The sequence below is a fragment of the Thermobia domestica genome, chromosome 2, assembly GCF_964235325.1.
Source record: "Thermobia domestica chromosome 2, izTheDome1.hap1.1, whole genome shotgun sequence".
Lineage (NCBI taxonomy): Eukaryota > Metazoa > Arthropoda > Insecta > Zygentoma > Lepismatidae > Thermobia > Thermobia domestica.
In genome coordinates, this window is record NC_137455.1 from 333343217 (window position 1) to 333356995 (window position 13779).

General features: G+C 34.0%; 1 protein-coding gene across 2 annotated transcripts in view; it reads right to left on the reverse strand.

Annotated features, from left to right (window-relative positions):
• LOC145678716 (carbonic anhydrase 7-like) overlaps positions 1–13779 on the reverse strand; it is a 157028-nt gene that overhangs the window by 10386 nt on the left and 132863 nt on the right. For both annotated transcript variants that reach the window (XM_081749147.1, XM_081749148.1), the window contains exons 4-5: positions 7357–7495; positions 3233–3338 (exon numbers count right to left, since the gene is read on the reverse strand). In XM_081749147.1, coding sequence (XP_081605273.1) covers positions 3233–3338; positions 7357–7495 — 245 coding nt within the window. The remainder of the gene's footprint in view (positions 1–3232; positions 3339–7356; positions 7496–13779) is intronic.

Below are 13779 nucleotides of genomic sequence, written 5' to 3' on the forward strand. Positions count from 1 at the left end.
CCCGAGATCAGTCTTGAGACGATAAGAGGGTGGTAATGTAGGTACCTCCAGGAGACATTAATTTATCATGTTTCAACTCTGACTCTGATTTGTTCGTGAGCAATAACGTAAAGTCGGAAAAGTTAATTATTTCACAAGATTGGCTTGATCGATGTTGCTCAAACTTAGATGCATGTATAGGTGTACACGAGGGCTTCTTCTGAAAATTGTAACAGCTCATCCCCACCATTTCCCCCTTTCAAAACACTCGATTCAATTTTTTGATCTCTTTACCTATGAAGTTCTTCGAAAAAAATATTAAAAAAATAGATTTTAGATGTCGTTGTAACCTAGTATAACATATCCAAAATTGTATCGCGGGTGGGCCATGGTCAAAATTGCCTGCAAACCCGCACCGCACATAAACGGAGTCAATTGGTTATTATTTTGCATATTTATGGTCAATGAATGAGAAAACACGCTCGACAGACCCCAAAATATTAGAAAAGGTCACCGGTATGGTTAACAATTCTTAAAACTTCAAAATAATTGAACTTCCGGAAAATACCCATTTTTTGGGTAGGTAAATACAAAAGAGGTAAATACCCGGGTAAATACCCATTTTTTATTTACCTACCCACTGGGTATTTACCCAACCCACATCTCTATTCTGGGCGGAGGCTTGGCCGAAAAAGTCAGAGGTGAATGAGTAATGGAATGTCAATAGTGGTATTCAGTACTTCGACGAAACTGTAGCAATCACCCCTGAGTGCTCAAAGATGCGGTGGAAAAGTATCTTGTTGGAAATTTTCTCGCCAATGCATAAGTCAACGATGATAGATGATTACGCGGATGCAACCTCAAAACTATTGTTATTTTTATATTACAGTTTCACTACTACTTACAAACAACACACAATCACTTTCATGAAGACTGAACTATAATATGGTTTTAACCCAATATTTTGTCAAGACTGTTTTTAAGCTTGATCTTACTAACATTTAATCTCTAGGATCACCATAGACATGTCCTGGAAGACACACACTGATGATTGGTGGGTGTGCTGGAAGAAAGCATATTGATGGTTGGTGGAAAGAGTGACGTAAAATAAGCATAGACATTTTTTTAATGAAAATAGCGGATGGGACTACCTCTATATAGCTGTACATCGTCTCATATCAGAGCTGGCCATAACAGAGGAGAATATGGAAAGAGTATAAAGTTGTATTCAACGGTGTGTCGACTCTGAAATATGTGAGATTTAATAGTGGACCTGTCAGCAGCACGCATCATTGGCAATATCATGCACGCTGGTGGAGTAATGTAGATGGACGTTGGCGAATTCATGGGCTCATCACACACAACCCGTTACTCTTACGGCAAAAGTAATAGATTAATATTGAATAATATATTGAGTTATACCATGCATGTTCCATAAACAGTTAATCGTATACTGAAAGCACAATCTCAGAGTTTATTATTAAAACACTCTCAGACTAATGAAAATGAAATATTACAGTTTAACGTCCCACGGTTATGCCCTTTAGGCTAAGGGAAACGGATAAGTGATGACGTAAGAATTTTAGGAATGATAATGTGGAAATAAACGGGAGTACCTCGAGAAAACCCACGAACAAGATGTTGTTCACCACAAACTTACTTGGCCGGGATTGAACTAGGGGCCCTACACACCAAGGGTAAGCGGTCTAGTGAAAATCAGTTGAGCTTAACGATCAATATAATAACTGTTAATTTGATTCCTTTGTAGATCTGTTTAATTACTGAAACGAATTCAAATTCATGTTTCCATATTCCCTATTCGTATTCGCGCCTCGTAAATGTGAAGCGCTTACTACGGAAAGCAAACATGTTTAACATTTACACCTGTCCTTTTTTGGTGACGATAATTGTTTGTAATTGGTCAATGCATCGTTTAGCACCGAAATGACACTTGTCCGCTTAATAACAATAGGCATCGTGACGCCTTCAATTTTCCGTTTACTGCAGAAATGAAACTTGTCCCGAACGAGTTCCCTAAAGGCAGCAAATGAGACCTTGTAGTTTTCCCGTTAGAGGTTACTCCTTCATGCTCAATGATAGGGACTTCGGGATAATACGGAAGAAGCTGACGAAGGAGGAAAACTACACAATGGATGACGTTGTTGAGCTCATTAAAAATTCCTCAATCATCTCCAACAAGTTTTTCATGGTTCAAATGAAAGCGACTGATTTCATTGACTAGAGTTCCTGGTGGCCTGAATTTTACAAAATATCGTGTCTGAGTGATGACTTTTATGGCAAAAAAAAGTCGCTAAACACCTAAAAAACGACTTCCAGCATTTCAAAATACCATGAGATGTATTTCTCATCTCTAATTTCATATAGTGTTCAGTGTAACATGAATATTGGTGGCTTAATTGTGGATACTTTTAGGCTGAGGAACTCTTTTAAACACTCTGTCTTGGCCATAATCAACAAGAAAATGGATATTTAAAAAAAACATTGGTCTACATATATCAAGAAAAGATGCTATTTTAGAGTTCAATAGCATCCTGGCCTATCACAACGAAAACACGTTCTGATGACAAAGATGGCTGATTAATTTGTAATTACACAACTTATATATTATTCAGAAATATTTAACAACTATGTTTTCTTCCAATAAAGGATATTTTTCAATTTTATGGTCGTTTTCTTTAATAAATTCAATCCATAATTCGTTTGAACAATGCACTTACTACAGAAAGGAAACATGTCCAAAACACAAAACAGTGCTCCCCCCCCTCTAACCCTTTACGTGATACACAAATTTTGCATGTGTATTTTAATCATGTATACGTCTATCATTAAAGGGAAAATACATGTTATGGTGGAAACATAGTAGTTTTATTAAGTTTTTTGCCTCTCTTGTAAAATTACGAAATGTGGACGTGTTTGCTTTCTGCAGTAAGCAGTTCATGTATGGGAAGTAATTTGTAAATCTTCAGTTGTCATATGCCACCCATAGGTAGTGTGGAAACTAGAGATATTTCGAGGAATTTTGCTTCTTTAGTTCAAAACAATATCAAACCAGCGACCTTACCAACGTGTGTACCCAGATTTCATTACAATCGGTCCGGAAAACTTAAGGGATTATTTGTAAGGGTCGTAAGGACATATTTACATATAAATCACCTTAATACTAACACAATAGTTATGAATATGACACAGTTACTTGATTTCTTATACAGAAGCTGAGATAAATATAACTTACATTGTAGAAAAAAGCAAGAACACTGAGGCCATCCGGGTAGCGAAGAGCTTCGTTAAATGTGTTGTAGGTACTTTTCACAAACACAACATGGAGTTCCATTGGATATCTAATGAAGAAATAAAAGGTATATTTATCTAATATACGTTATAATTTGTAGCACTCAAAAATTTAACTTTTTTATGAATTACTGTAGACTTTTTAAAAACTCATGACCGATGAAGGTAGGTGAAAGAAAGATGAATATATGAGCTCGGAGAAACATAATGATATGTCATATTTTCTAACCTTTCAGTAAACTGGAAAGAATATTGGCAACTCCCATGCAATTCAATGCAATGATACATACCAAATAAGCTTCCCCTGTCATCTGTAGGTACATTCCCAAAATTAAACTACCTACATACTCTTCTGTGCTTACCATTATGTTCGCCCGAGCCGCTCATAATATCAATACTTATGGTATGCAATATCAAAACTTAAAGAAGATCACATTTTTATTGCGTTTGCCACGGAAACAATGGGCGTTTTTAACAAAGAAGCCAGAATGTTTTTAAAGGAATTAGGATCAAAATTAATTAATAAATCAGGAGATCCTAGAAGTGGTTACTTTTTGACACAAAGGATAAGCATAACCCTACAAAGAGGCAATGCCATTAGCATATTAAACTCCTTCCCATCTTCACCCAAGCTGGACGAAATTTTTTATCTAAAATAAATATAAACATTTTCTGAATGTTAATAATTGCTACTTCAGACATATACAGTATAAAATGATATTTTTGTTTATTATTGCGTGACTGGGATTATGGCAAAATCTAAGTATAGAGGACTGAAACACTTATTAATCATTATGTGTTATCCTTCGTTTCTACAATTGTCGGTTTATATAGTACCAAAATTATGTTTAATTTTTACTGTTTGCTGTTTTAAATATGTTAATTTTGATGTTTCTCTAAATGTATTAGTACTTTTGCAATATGAATAACTTCAATTCTAACTTATGAACTCCATAACTTTCAGTCTATACAGCGTTGATTTTGAAAGGAATGAAAACCACAATTACCTAATTATGTCTTTACTTTTATCAATTTCATTTCGTTAGTTCATTTATTGAATTTTAGCGTCCATTTTTCAGCACCGAGGCTACACAAGGTCGTTTTGAACGAATTTGCGATCCTTACCAGCTTAAGAAATACCGCAATGCCACCGGCGAATGTGCTCAAGTGCAAATCTTGTCTGTTAGTTATCGCTCTGCGCCTCAGTTCACACTTAAGAGACTGCGTTGAAGCACAGTTTCAAGTCTTTCTTTTCATCATCATCATCATCTTTTTTTTTTTTTTTTTTTTTTTTTGACAAATCTTCCAAGGATCGCCAAGTGTGTGCGGCTATCGACACCCCAACTCTTGTTTCAACAATGAGAACCCACGAAATATTCATATCGGATACATTAAAAAAATTTCCAGAGTGTCTGTAAAAGAGACTGCATTAATTCTCGATTTGCATGCATTCTTTCCATGTTGACTTCGTCATTAGGACTGGGACGCATTGTTCTGGTGAATAATAACGCAAGATGTGTCGCTGCCGTATAAGGATGGAATATCATGGTGGCATAGTGGATCCAAAATGTTCATCTGGTACTAAGCTGCTTGATATTAGCATTTTTGTCTAATCTTTGTACTGTTAAGTTTGCCTTTAGACCCATAGCAGTAATCACCGGGACCATTAAACCGCTTGGCAATCTTTAGTCCAATTTACGTATTCAGTTAGAACAACTTTTAAAATCATGAGAACGACAGAAGATGGCTCTTTTTTATGTAGCACATACCGATAAATTCACTCATGCGTCGTCCAGTGTCACTACAAATTTCCAATGGCTGTCTGCCGCAAGATAGCGTTAGTAATGCTTTCGACTCTTCATCGTCTTTTCCAAGATATGTGAGGTATGTTGTTGCATATAGAACAACCATGAGTTATTGTTTGAAGGGCGACTGAGCACTTTTAGTCAGAACACGAATTTTCTGAAAGATGCACTTGTTACCCTTCTCTATCCTTTAAACTACACAGGTCTGCAAAAATAAAACAATGCTAAGGTGTTTCGGTTTAGTTAACTGATTAGTATGTGTTGGGGTGCGCTGAATCCAGGAATGGCAACCGTTTTGTCTTGGGACGTTTGGGTTTCGAACAAACGGGTGGTCATTGTTGAACAAAAATATGATCACAAATATGCGATTTACAGAAACACCATTAACAGCGAAACACAAATTAATGTACAGAAACACGCACACACGTGAAGACAAAAAGCAATACCACCCTCAATCAGATTGCTTGTGAAATCATCTTATTTTAAAGGTCAAACTTCGTTTGGAGCTTGTCCTTTTGTAGGTGGCTGTCGAAAGATCCCTAAACAACATCCAGCAGTAGTCTGCCATCATCGTAACACTTCAGTTACCTGATACCGTCGTTCCATTTCCTTGATATATTGACGGAAACGCTCCCCTGCTCTTCACTCACTGCTCCCATATTGTCAGGAAAGTAATCAAGGTGGGAGTTGAGAAAATGGACTTAAGCTCATAGAGCAACCAAGCTTTCGGAACGCGTGCAACATTTTCCCCACCATTTCCTTGTACTGTGGGTCCTTTCGGTTTCCCAAAAACGTTTTGATGACCACAGTAAAGGCAACCCAAGCCTCTATTTGAGTTGGAGTCATCGCGTACTCGTAGTATTTGAGCAACAAACAGCATAGCCAGAACTACTTACCAACGTTTTACAAATCTAAGATGTAATCTTACTAAATTCGTTTTATGAACAGATTTATTGTTTTTTTTTTTTTTTGTAATATCGTACTATCATTCATGACACATTACGATATGTGTCAGTTATCCCCATCCGGACCAATATACATGTATTTTCATGTTTCGGGGAGCACAAATATATTTAATCTTCCATGTTCATATTTATTTTCGTGTGATACATTTGCAATTTAGAGATTTCCAGCTACCTGTTTGACCACGTTACATTTCTATTGTGCAAAAACTTGATGCCCCAGGAAGAAACGGGGGTCATTTTCGACTTCGGCACTCAGAAGTGTAAAAATTAACTAAACTTATGCAAACAGCTTTTTGGTTGCAGACCTGTGCTATTGATCCTACAACAAAAATGTACAGGACTACCTTCATAGGAAATTTACTCTACGTTAATTTTATATTCAAAATATTTTTTGCTAAGCCCCATAGTTTTTGAGATATTTAACAAAAACTTTAAGAACTATGTCAAAAGTGCACGATTTATTTTTTCTAATCAGCGTTTTCTGGCCTTCATTTATTGAATCCTTTGCTTTATCATTCAGCCTAACCCTTTCGTTGGGCTGTAAACGCATGACGCATTTGTGTACCTATGTTGGTCTATTTTTCTCACGTTTTTGTTTAAGGAAGGATTCATTTCCCAAAGTTGTTTGGTGTTCTTTCCGAACACCCTGTAATGAAATATAACATTTGTTCTATTTGAGGCTTGAGATTTATTTCTGTTGTTTGGAATTGAAGTTAGTCAGATACAAAAGATTAATTTAACCCATCTTTAAAAAAAAAAAGTATTTCGTGAACGACGTTCTCAAAAAAATTACTGGATCTTCACGAAACATTATTTTCAACAAGCAGTGCGTGAACTTTGTCTGAGGCTTCTTGGTGGGGCCTATTATTTCTGATTAAAACAAATCAAGGCCAAAAGTTGAGTTCATTCCAAATTTTAAGAATATATTTCAGGGTAAGTTTAGTATATATAGATATACTCAGACTTAAAGGTAGATCCAAAGTAGGTAAAAATTAAACATTGGCACAGAATGTGTCGGCGAGTAGTTGCAAGTGTCAGCTCCTTAGTTTCTCGTGTTCAAAGTAATGCACACTGTGACGTATTTATTCACTTTTGGACAGCTTTAGCTCCTAAACTATACACTTTTCCTTACATGTCCACATGAACTCTTCTTATTTTGATGTGAGGAATCAACTCGAATAACTTGTCGGTCTGGTTCATTAACACCCTACAAATTATTGGTGAGTGATAAGATGATGAATATCCCAAACTCTAAATCTCGTTTAAAGAGTACAAAGTATCAGTAGTAACATATTTACGTTTGATTATTGATTGTGTCTTCGCTTCCAAGGCTGTCATTCTGTCCCCAGTGGAAATGAAGCTGATTAAACATGTAGTTTCCCGTCAAAGGACCTCCAGAAATAATTATCTTCTCTGATGCATTAAATTGAAGCAACACTGAAAAGAGAAGAACATTCATTTTTGGAAATGAGTCTCCTGAAGATGTACAGAACATTCAATGTAATATAAAGCTTATTCATAAAAGGCATATGGATGTTAAGAACTTTTGAGAGGAATCTGCACCAAGAGAAAAGCGATAGATTATAAAGAAATGCTATGCCTTAGATACGAAAAAGGTTTCTTGTTCAATTCTTGGTCATATGTGATTCTGACTCACACTATATCCGTGAGTTTTCTAGTGGTTCTTCCGTTTCCTCTTAGTGTCTAATGTTGAATTTGATTCTTCTGTTTCTTGTCTTTAAAAATTTTTGATATTCTATTTTTATTTGTTATACGTATATAATTTAATTAAACTATGAGAAAAAAATAAGAAGGCAATTAACTAATATCTTTTAGTAAACAAATACACATCTTGAATATTTACTATAATTACATAAAAAGTTATATAACTCAAAATATCATTTAAATACCAAACGCTTCGTTGTATGGTGAGAATATGAAATATGAAAATTGATCATTATAAGTCAATAATATATCTTTATGTTGGAGGGAAAAAAAAGAAAGAATTCCGAAAACAATAGACTAGTTACTATAACTAAGTCTATGGCCTATGAACACGAAGGTTTAGTGCCTTCAAGGATGCGTCTTCCATTCGAGTAAGCTATCATGTTTCGCAACCCTACAGTACAACAGGAATAATTATCGTTTTATATATTTTAAGCTTCAAATTCCTCGACAAAATTCGAGACGACAAAAGATTTAGAACTGAATAATAACACGAATTCCCTGCTTTCTGTCAACGTTTTTTTTTTTTTCGTAAATATCGTTTTGGTCTGTTAGTATTGATACTAGATATTTGGAAATATCCACTTCGTCGAAAGTATTATTTGATATTTTAACACACCCACAAATTGCAAATTTCATATTACGATTTCCGAATTTCAATAGAGAATAACATCAGATCTCTAATTTTTTTTCTGGACCAACAAACTGATAAATGTACGAGAACTTGGCTCTATTTTTCGCATTTGTGTTTTTGGTGCGATAATCATTATTATTTTATCAAACATCAGTCATTTAAGTATTTCGAGAAGCGATTCCTTCCGAACACCCGTACAGTTCTATTTTGTCAGATAATTGTATTCACGACCAATGACTAACTGTAAGAGTGTACATATTTATGAGATGTACTCACTTTAAATACTGTTATATAACTCCCAAAGTTGGCAATTAGTGGATTTTGCTCCAAATCTAGTGATTTTCCCCTTTGAAATAAAGTACTGTATCGTCCCGTTTTGACATTCCTTAGGCTAAAGGATGTAGATGACAAATATATGTAAATGATAGGGGAAAATTGGTGGAACAGAAATATGGAAGGAACCGGAAGAAACAAAAGAAAATTCATTAAATGGTAGTGTTCATCAGTTAATTTTGCCTGGAATCAACCCAGGGAAAAGAAGCTGATAATCTTTCAGTCACTTGGCTCATCTTAAAGTTACTAGAGTTAATGAAACTTAATTATAACAATATTCTAATTAGTATAAATAGAATAATCATACATCTAAATATTTTTCAATTTACGTAATAAACTGATTTAATTACTATAATTAATGAACCTTAATTGTAACAATAATGTAAGTTAGTATAAATAGAATAACTATGCATCTAAGTATATTTTTTTCAATTATATTTACCTTATAAATGGATTTGAGACATACAGTAAATACATTAGTTTCTTGTTAAAAGTGATTTTGTGGTTACGTATTTTTCAATATGTTTCAATATCGGTTCCTGGCAAGGTTTGAAACGATCTAGTAAATTTTATGACGTATTGGTGCAATTGGTCATTCCACTGTTTCATTACATACTATTCATGTAGCGTCCAAGCTTTCTACTTGCTGTACACTATAGGTTATTCTATTCTGAAATATAGCTAATTAAGCTGAAACAATGGAGTTTCTAAGTTGCAAATTAAATCGTCACAATAGTTTTATCTGTTGATGCTAGTGACATCTGTTATCATCAGAAAAGCAGGGAACGCAAGTAGAGACACCTACTAGCATGACTGTTCACTATTAGGATTTAGCGTTAGACATACGGACAAACATGTTTTGCTTTAATAAATCGAATTTGTGGCAGTTTGATATGATACATATAGACCCTAACATTTCAATACATTTGCTATTGTAAAGTATTATCATCATCACATCTTTTGTACCCTTTCGAATCCGAGTATAAAACTTAGCACTGAAACATTACACTCACTGAGCTTTTGTTTGCATATAGTTTCATTCATAGACATGACGTTAATCTTACACTTCGTGAGTTCTCTTTGGGAGAGCTCTACCACTGAGCCACAGCGACTCATAAAACAACAAAGGAGAATGAAGATAGAAAGCGGTAATAACAAATTGGTACAAGTTAGGAAATATAAAGTATTCCCAGAATTTTTTTTTTTTAAAAAAAGAAAATAATTATTAAGAAATAGTATTTTGATTAATGCCTTATTGTTAACGACGTATGATAAAACAGGAAGGTTGCCTTCTTAAAGTATTACAAACTTCTCTCTTAATTAGATCCCCTTATCAAAATTATGGATCAAGTTTTGATTTTAATCCTCCTCTCTTTTTTGTTCCTTTTGTTACATTATTCATCAGTTCACACATAAATTTTGTTAAAAGAAAAAACAAAATATATTGCTTTTCTCTGTTATCATAACACCTTGGTTAATTGACTCCATTATACTGTAAACCTATTGTGTAGAAAATTGGAATATTGCATTTTCGTTAGTTACTACCTAATGGTCTGTAATTAGTGTTAAATGAATAAAAGTCTGTGAATCATCTCATGGAAAATTCTTTTCATTAGACACAATGTCGAGTCCACAATGTTGAGTTAGATATTATTATTATTATTATTATTATTATTATTATTATTATTATTATTATTATTATTATTATTATTATTATTATTATTATTATTATTATTGTTATTATTATTATTATTATTACCAATTGAAAGTTATCTCATCATTCATTTAGTATCACAATGGTATGAATGATATGAAAATTAGAAACTAATGATATGAAAATAAGGAACTCCTATGTTTGCTAACAGCGGCGCAAATCTGTCTTCAACATTAAGGGCGGGTAAGACCGTTCCCATAATTTTTTAAAGCGATGTTTAAAATATTTATGAAGTTGAAAAACAATGCTGTGGAAGATCAGGGGAGCAGAGTTGCCTTCAACGTTGAGAGGCGGGCAGATTTGGAGATTATTCTGTGTGTTAGGGGAGGATGAGGCATATTACAGTAGATGAATCTGATTTCTGAGGTGAACCTATTACATATTATATGTCAGGCGATATATTTCCAAAAAGCACTTTTCAAATCGGATTATTGGGGGCAGTGTTTCTTCCAGACATGTTTTGTGGGGGGCACTGCTTCCCGGAGGAGACCAATAATAATATATTTATAATATATTAATAAATAGAATAGTATCAGCAGTTCCCCTCCGGAATATTAATTGTCCCTTCCCGGAACATTTTTCTGTAAGAACGACTATTGGGGGAGTTCCCAGTTCGAATATTGGAGGGACATTGATTTGTGCCCGTATCTACAGCTGAGACAATTTTCCAGCATGAGGGGAGAGACATATCCTTTCTACCAGTTATTGCAATTTGTATCCAAGTAGCGGGAGCGGAATTATTACAGATTGATGCGACTTAAATGAGCTAGAACACGAAAATTATTTTGAAATATTAAAGAATACAAGTCTTTTTTCAAAATGAAACGACTCAAGGAACATCAATTTCATCTCACTTTTTCCTTCGTGGCAGTCGGAACAAATCATCACATTCTCCCCCCCCCCAAAAAAAGCACATTTCAAATCGGATTATTGGAGGGGACAGCCCCTTCAGTTCTAAGATTGGAGGCATGTCCCTCTCATCCCCCGGGATTTGAACCAGTGTTTGCAGGAATATCTACTACTATATACTTCTTCTTCTAATATGGAAAGGTGGGAAATTTGTTCAAATTTAATAAAAGAACGTGTCCGTGAGAGTCATATTTAGCTCGGTGATACTTGCTCATCGCATCATTTACTAACCTCATTTTCCTATTACTTTATACAAGCGTTTCCCAATCTTTTTCTACTTGCGGCACAGTTCAGGTGTAACTTGAATTCTTCGGGCACACCCATATAGATATTATTATTATTATTATTATTATTATTATTATTATTATTATTATTATTATTATTATTATTATTATTATTATTATTATTATTATTATTATTATTATTAATGTAAAATACCGGATATTTTTTCTATGATCACTGATCTCCTTTTCACAAAAAAGAAAGCTTGATCACTGGTTTGCCCCAATGGTAAATCATTATGCTTATTTTTCGTTCTAATTTAAAAACAGAAGACAATTGCAATGAATTATTGGACTCACATTTTTAGAAAATACGCTTTCTTTTTCGAAAGCTGTATCCAACCTTTCACTAAGAAGAAAGATCACTAAATAACGAACGAATAAACAAATTACTTGTTCTTTCAAAACACAAATGTATGTAATTTGTATGCACGTTTGCTTTGTCGAAAGGATTGAATGATATTTTAAAATTTCAAGTTACGAAATAGTCTCCAACAATGGTCAACAATAAAGAACAATAAAGAAGCAACAATCGTCATAAGAATGATAACAAATACTTTTCTCAACATTAAAAATGTACAGAAAAGTAATAGTAAGAAACTTAAAATTGTAGATTCATAGTAGAGGTTCATAGTAATGTGAAATACAAATATACACTTTTTCCTGTGTTGCAATTTGAATGCTATAGAATTACTAATTTTGCTTCGATTTCTTCGCGGCACACCGGTTGGGAAACGCTGCTTTATACCTTCCTAATATTAAAGATTACTTTTTATTTACTCAGCTAAGACTCACGGCTAACACCAAGAAATCTAAAGCTGTGTTTCCAGAGCCATAAGTGATAATTGTTTTGACTGTTCACGAGTATAAATTAGGAAATTGTGTTTTCTTTAATTTGTTTTTGTATTTTGCATAATGAAAATTATCAATAATAAATACAAATAATGAGTCATGTACCGTTATATATATGTATATACATACACACAGGGTGTTAGTGCACTGTATTAACAAACTTTTAAAGGTGATTCCTCACATCAAAATAGGAAACACAATTCGTATGAACATTATAACGGTAACGTTTATAAATATGTATATGTTGATATGGACAACAGTCCGTAACGTATGATATCATTTTTCTTTATGGACAGACCTGAACTTTTAATTTGTTAAGTTTTGTAGCCAGACATGTACAAACATGTTTTCTATACTGTTCAAATAGAACATGCAAGAAGCCGTTAATAGTGGATATATTTTCAGTTATAAAGGAGTTTTGTAAAAATAGAAAGGTAAATGCAGAAAATTTTCGGAAAATAGCTTACATCAATTTAAATATATTCTTTTAAGTGTTATCATTGAAACATTTAGTGAGTAAACTAAGTTTTAATTAGTTCCAAAAATTCTGAAATAACGAACTTAGGGCAAGATTGATGTCATAACATATGGGTAAAAGTGCATAGTTTCAGAACTAGGAACATCGAAAGAGTGAAAAAAATACACCACAGCATGTGTAATTCTGAATATGCATGAGGGCCATGCCGAAAGTTTCAGATACACTTTGAAAAATCAAATTATTTACATAAAACCTTTTATAATTTCTCAAAATAGCCCCCAGAACTATAAATACACTTTTGCATTTTTTTTTTTAAAAAAATCATGAGTCAAATATTTTGAAAATTTTGTTTTTTGGATTATCTTTGGCAATAGCCTTTTCACTTGTTTGAAAGCGGCGTCTTCGAAGCTTTTTTCTTGTGTTTTGAGAAAAAGGCAAATTTACACGGAGCTAAATCTGGATGATAATTCGGATACGGTAGACTATGGACTCCACTTTCCTGTAGAAATTCCGAAGTTTGGGCTGATGTGTGTGGCTGTGCATTATCGTGGTGAAGAAGAAAGTGAGACAATGGAGACTTTAGGTGGGTAGGTCTCCAAGCTTAAAAAGCACTCAGGAAACAATAAACAACGTATCGCTCTGTTGTCATTGTATGTCGATCATCTAAGTGTATGGTTGGTTTATGGTCGACCTTAGAGAAAAGAAACAGCATAACTTCACTCACGCTCCGTGCTCGTTTGACTTTCAAAGGTAAAGTTTCATTTTGAAAACATGATATTGTCGACTGACGAAAAC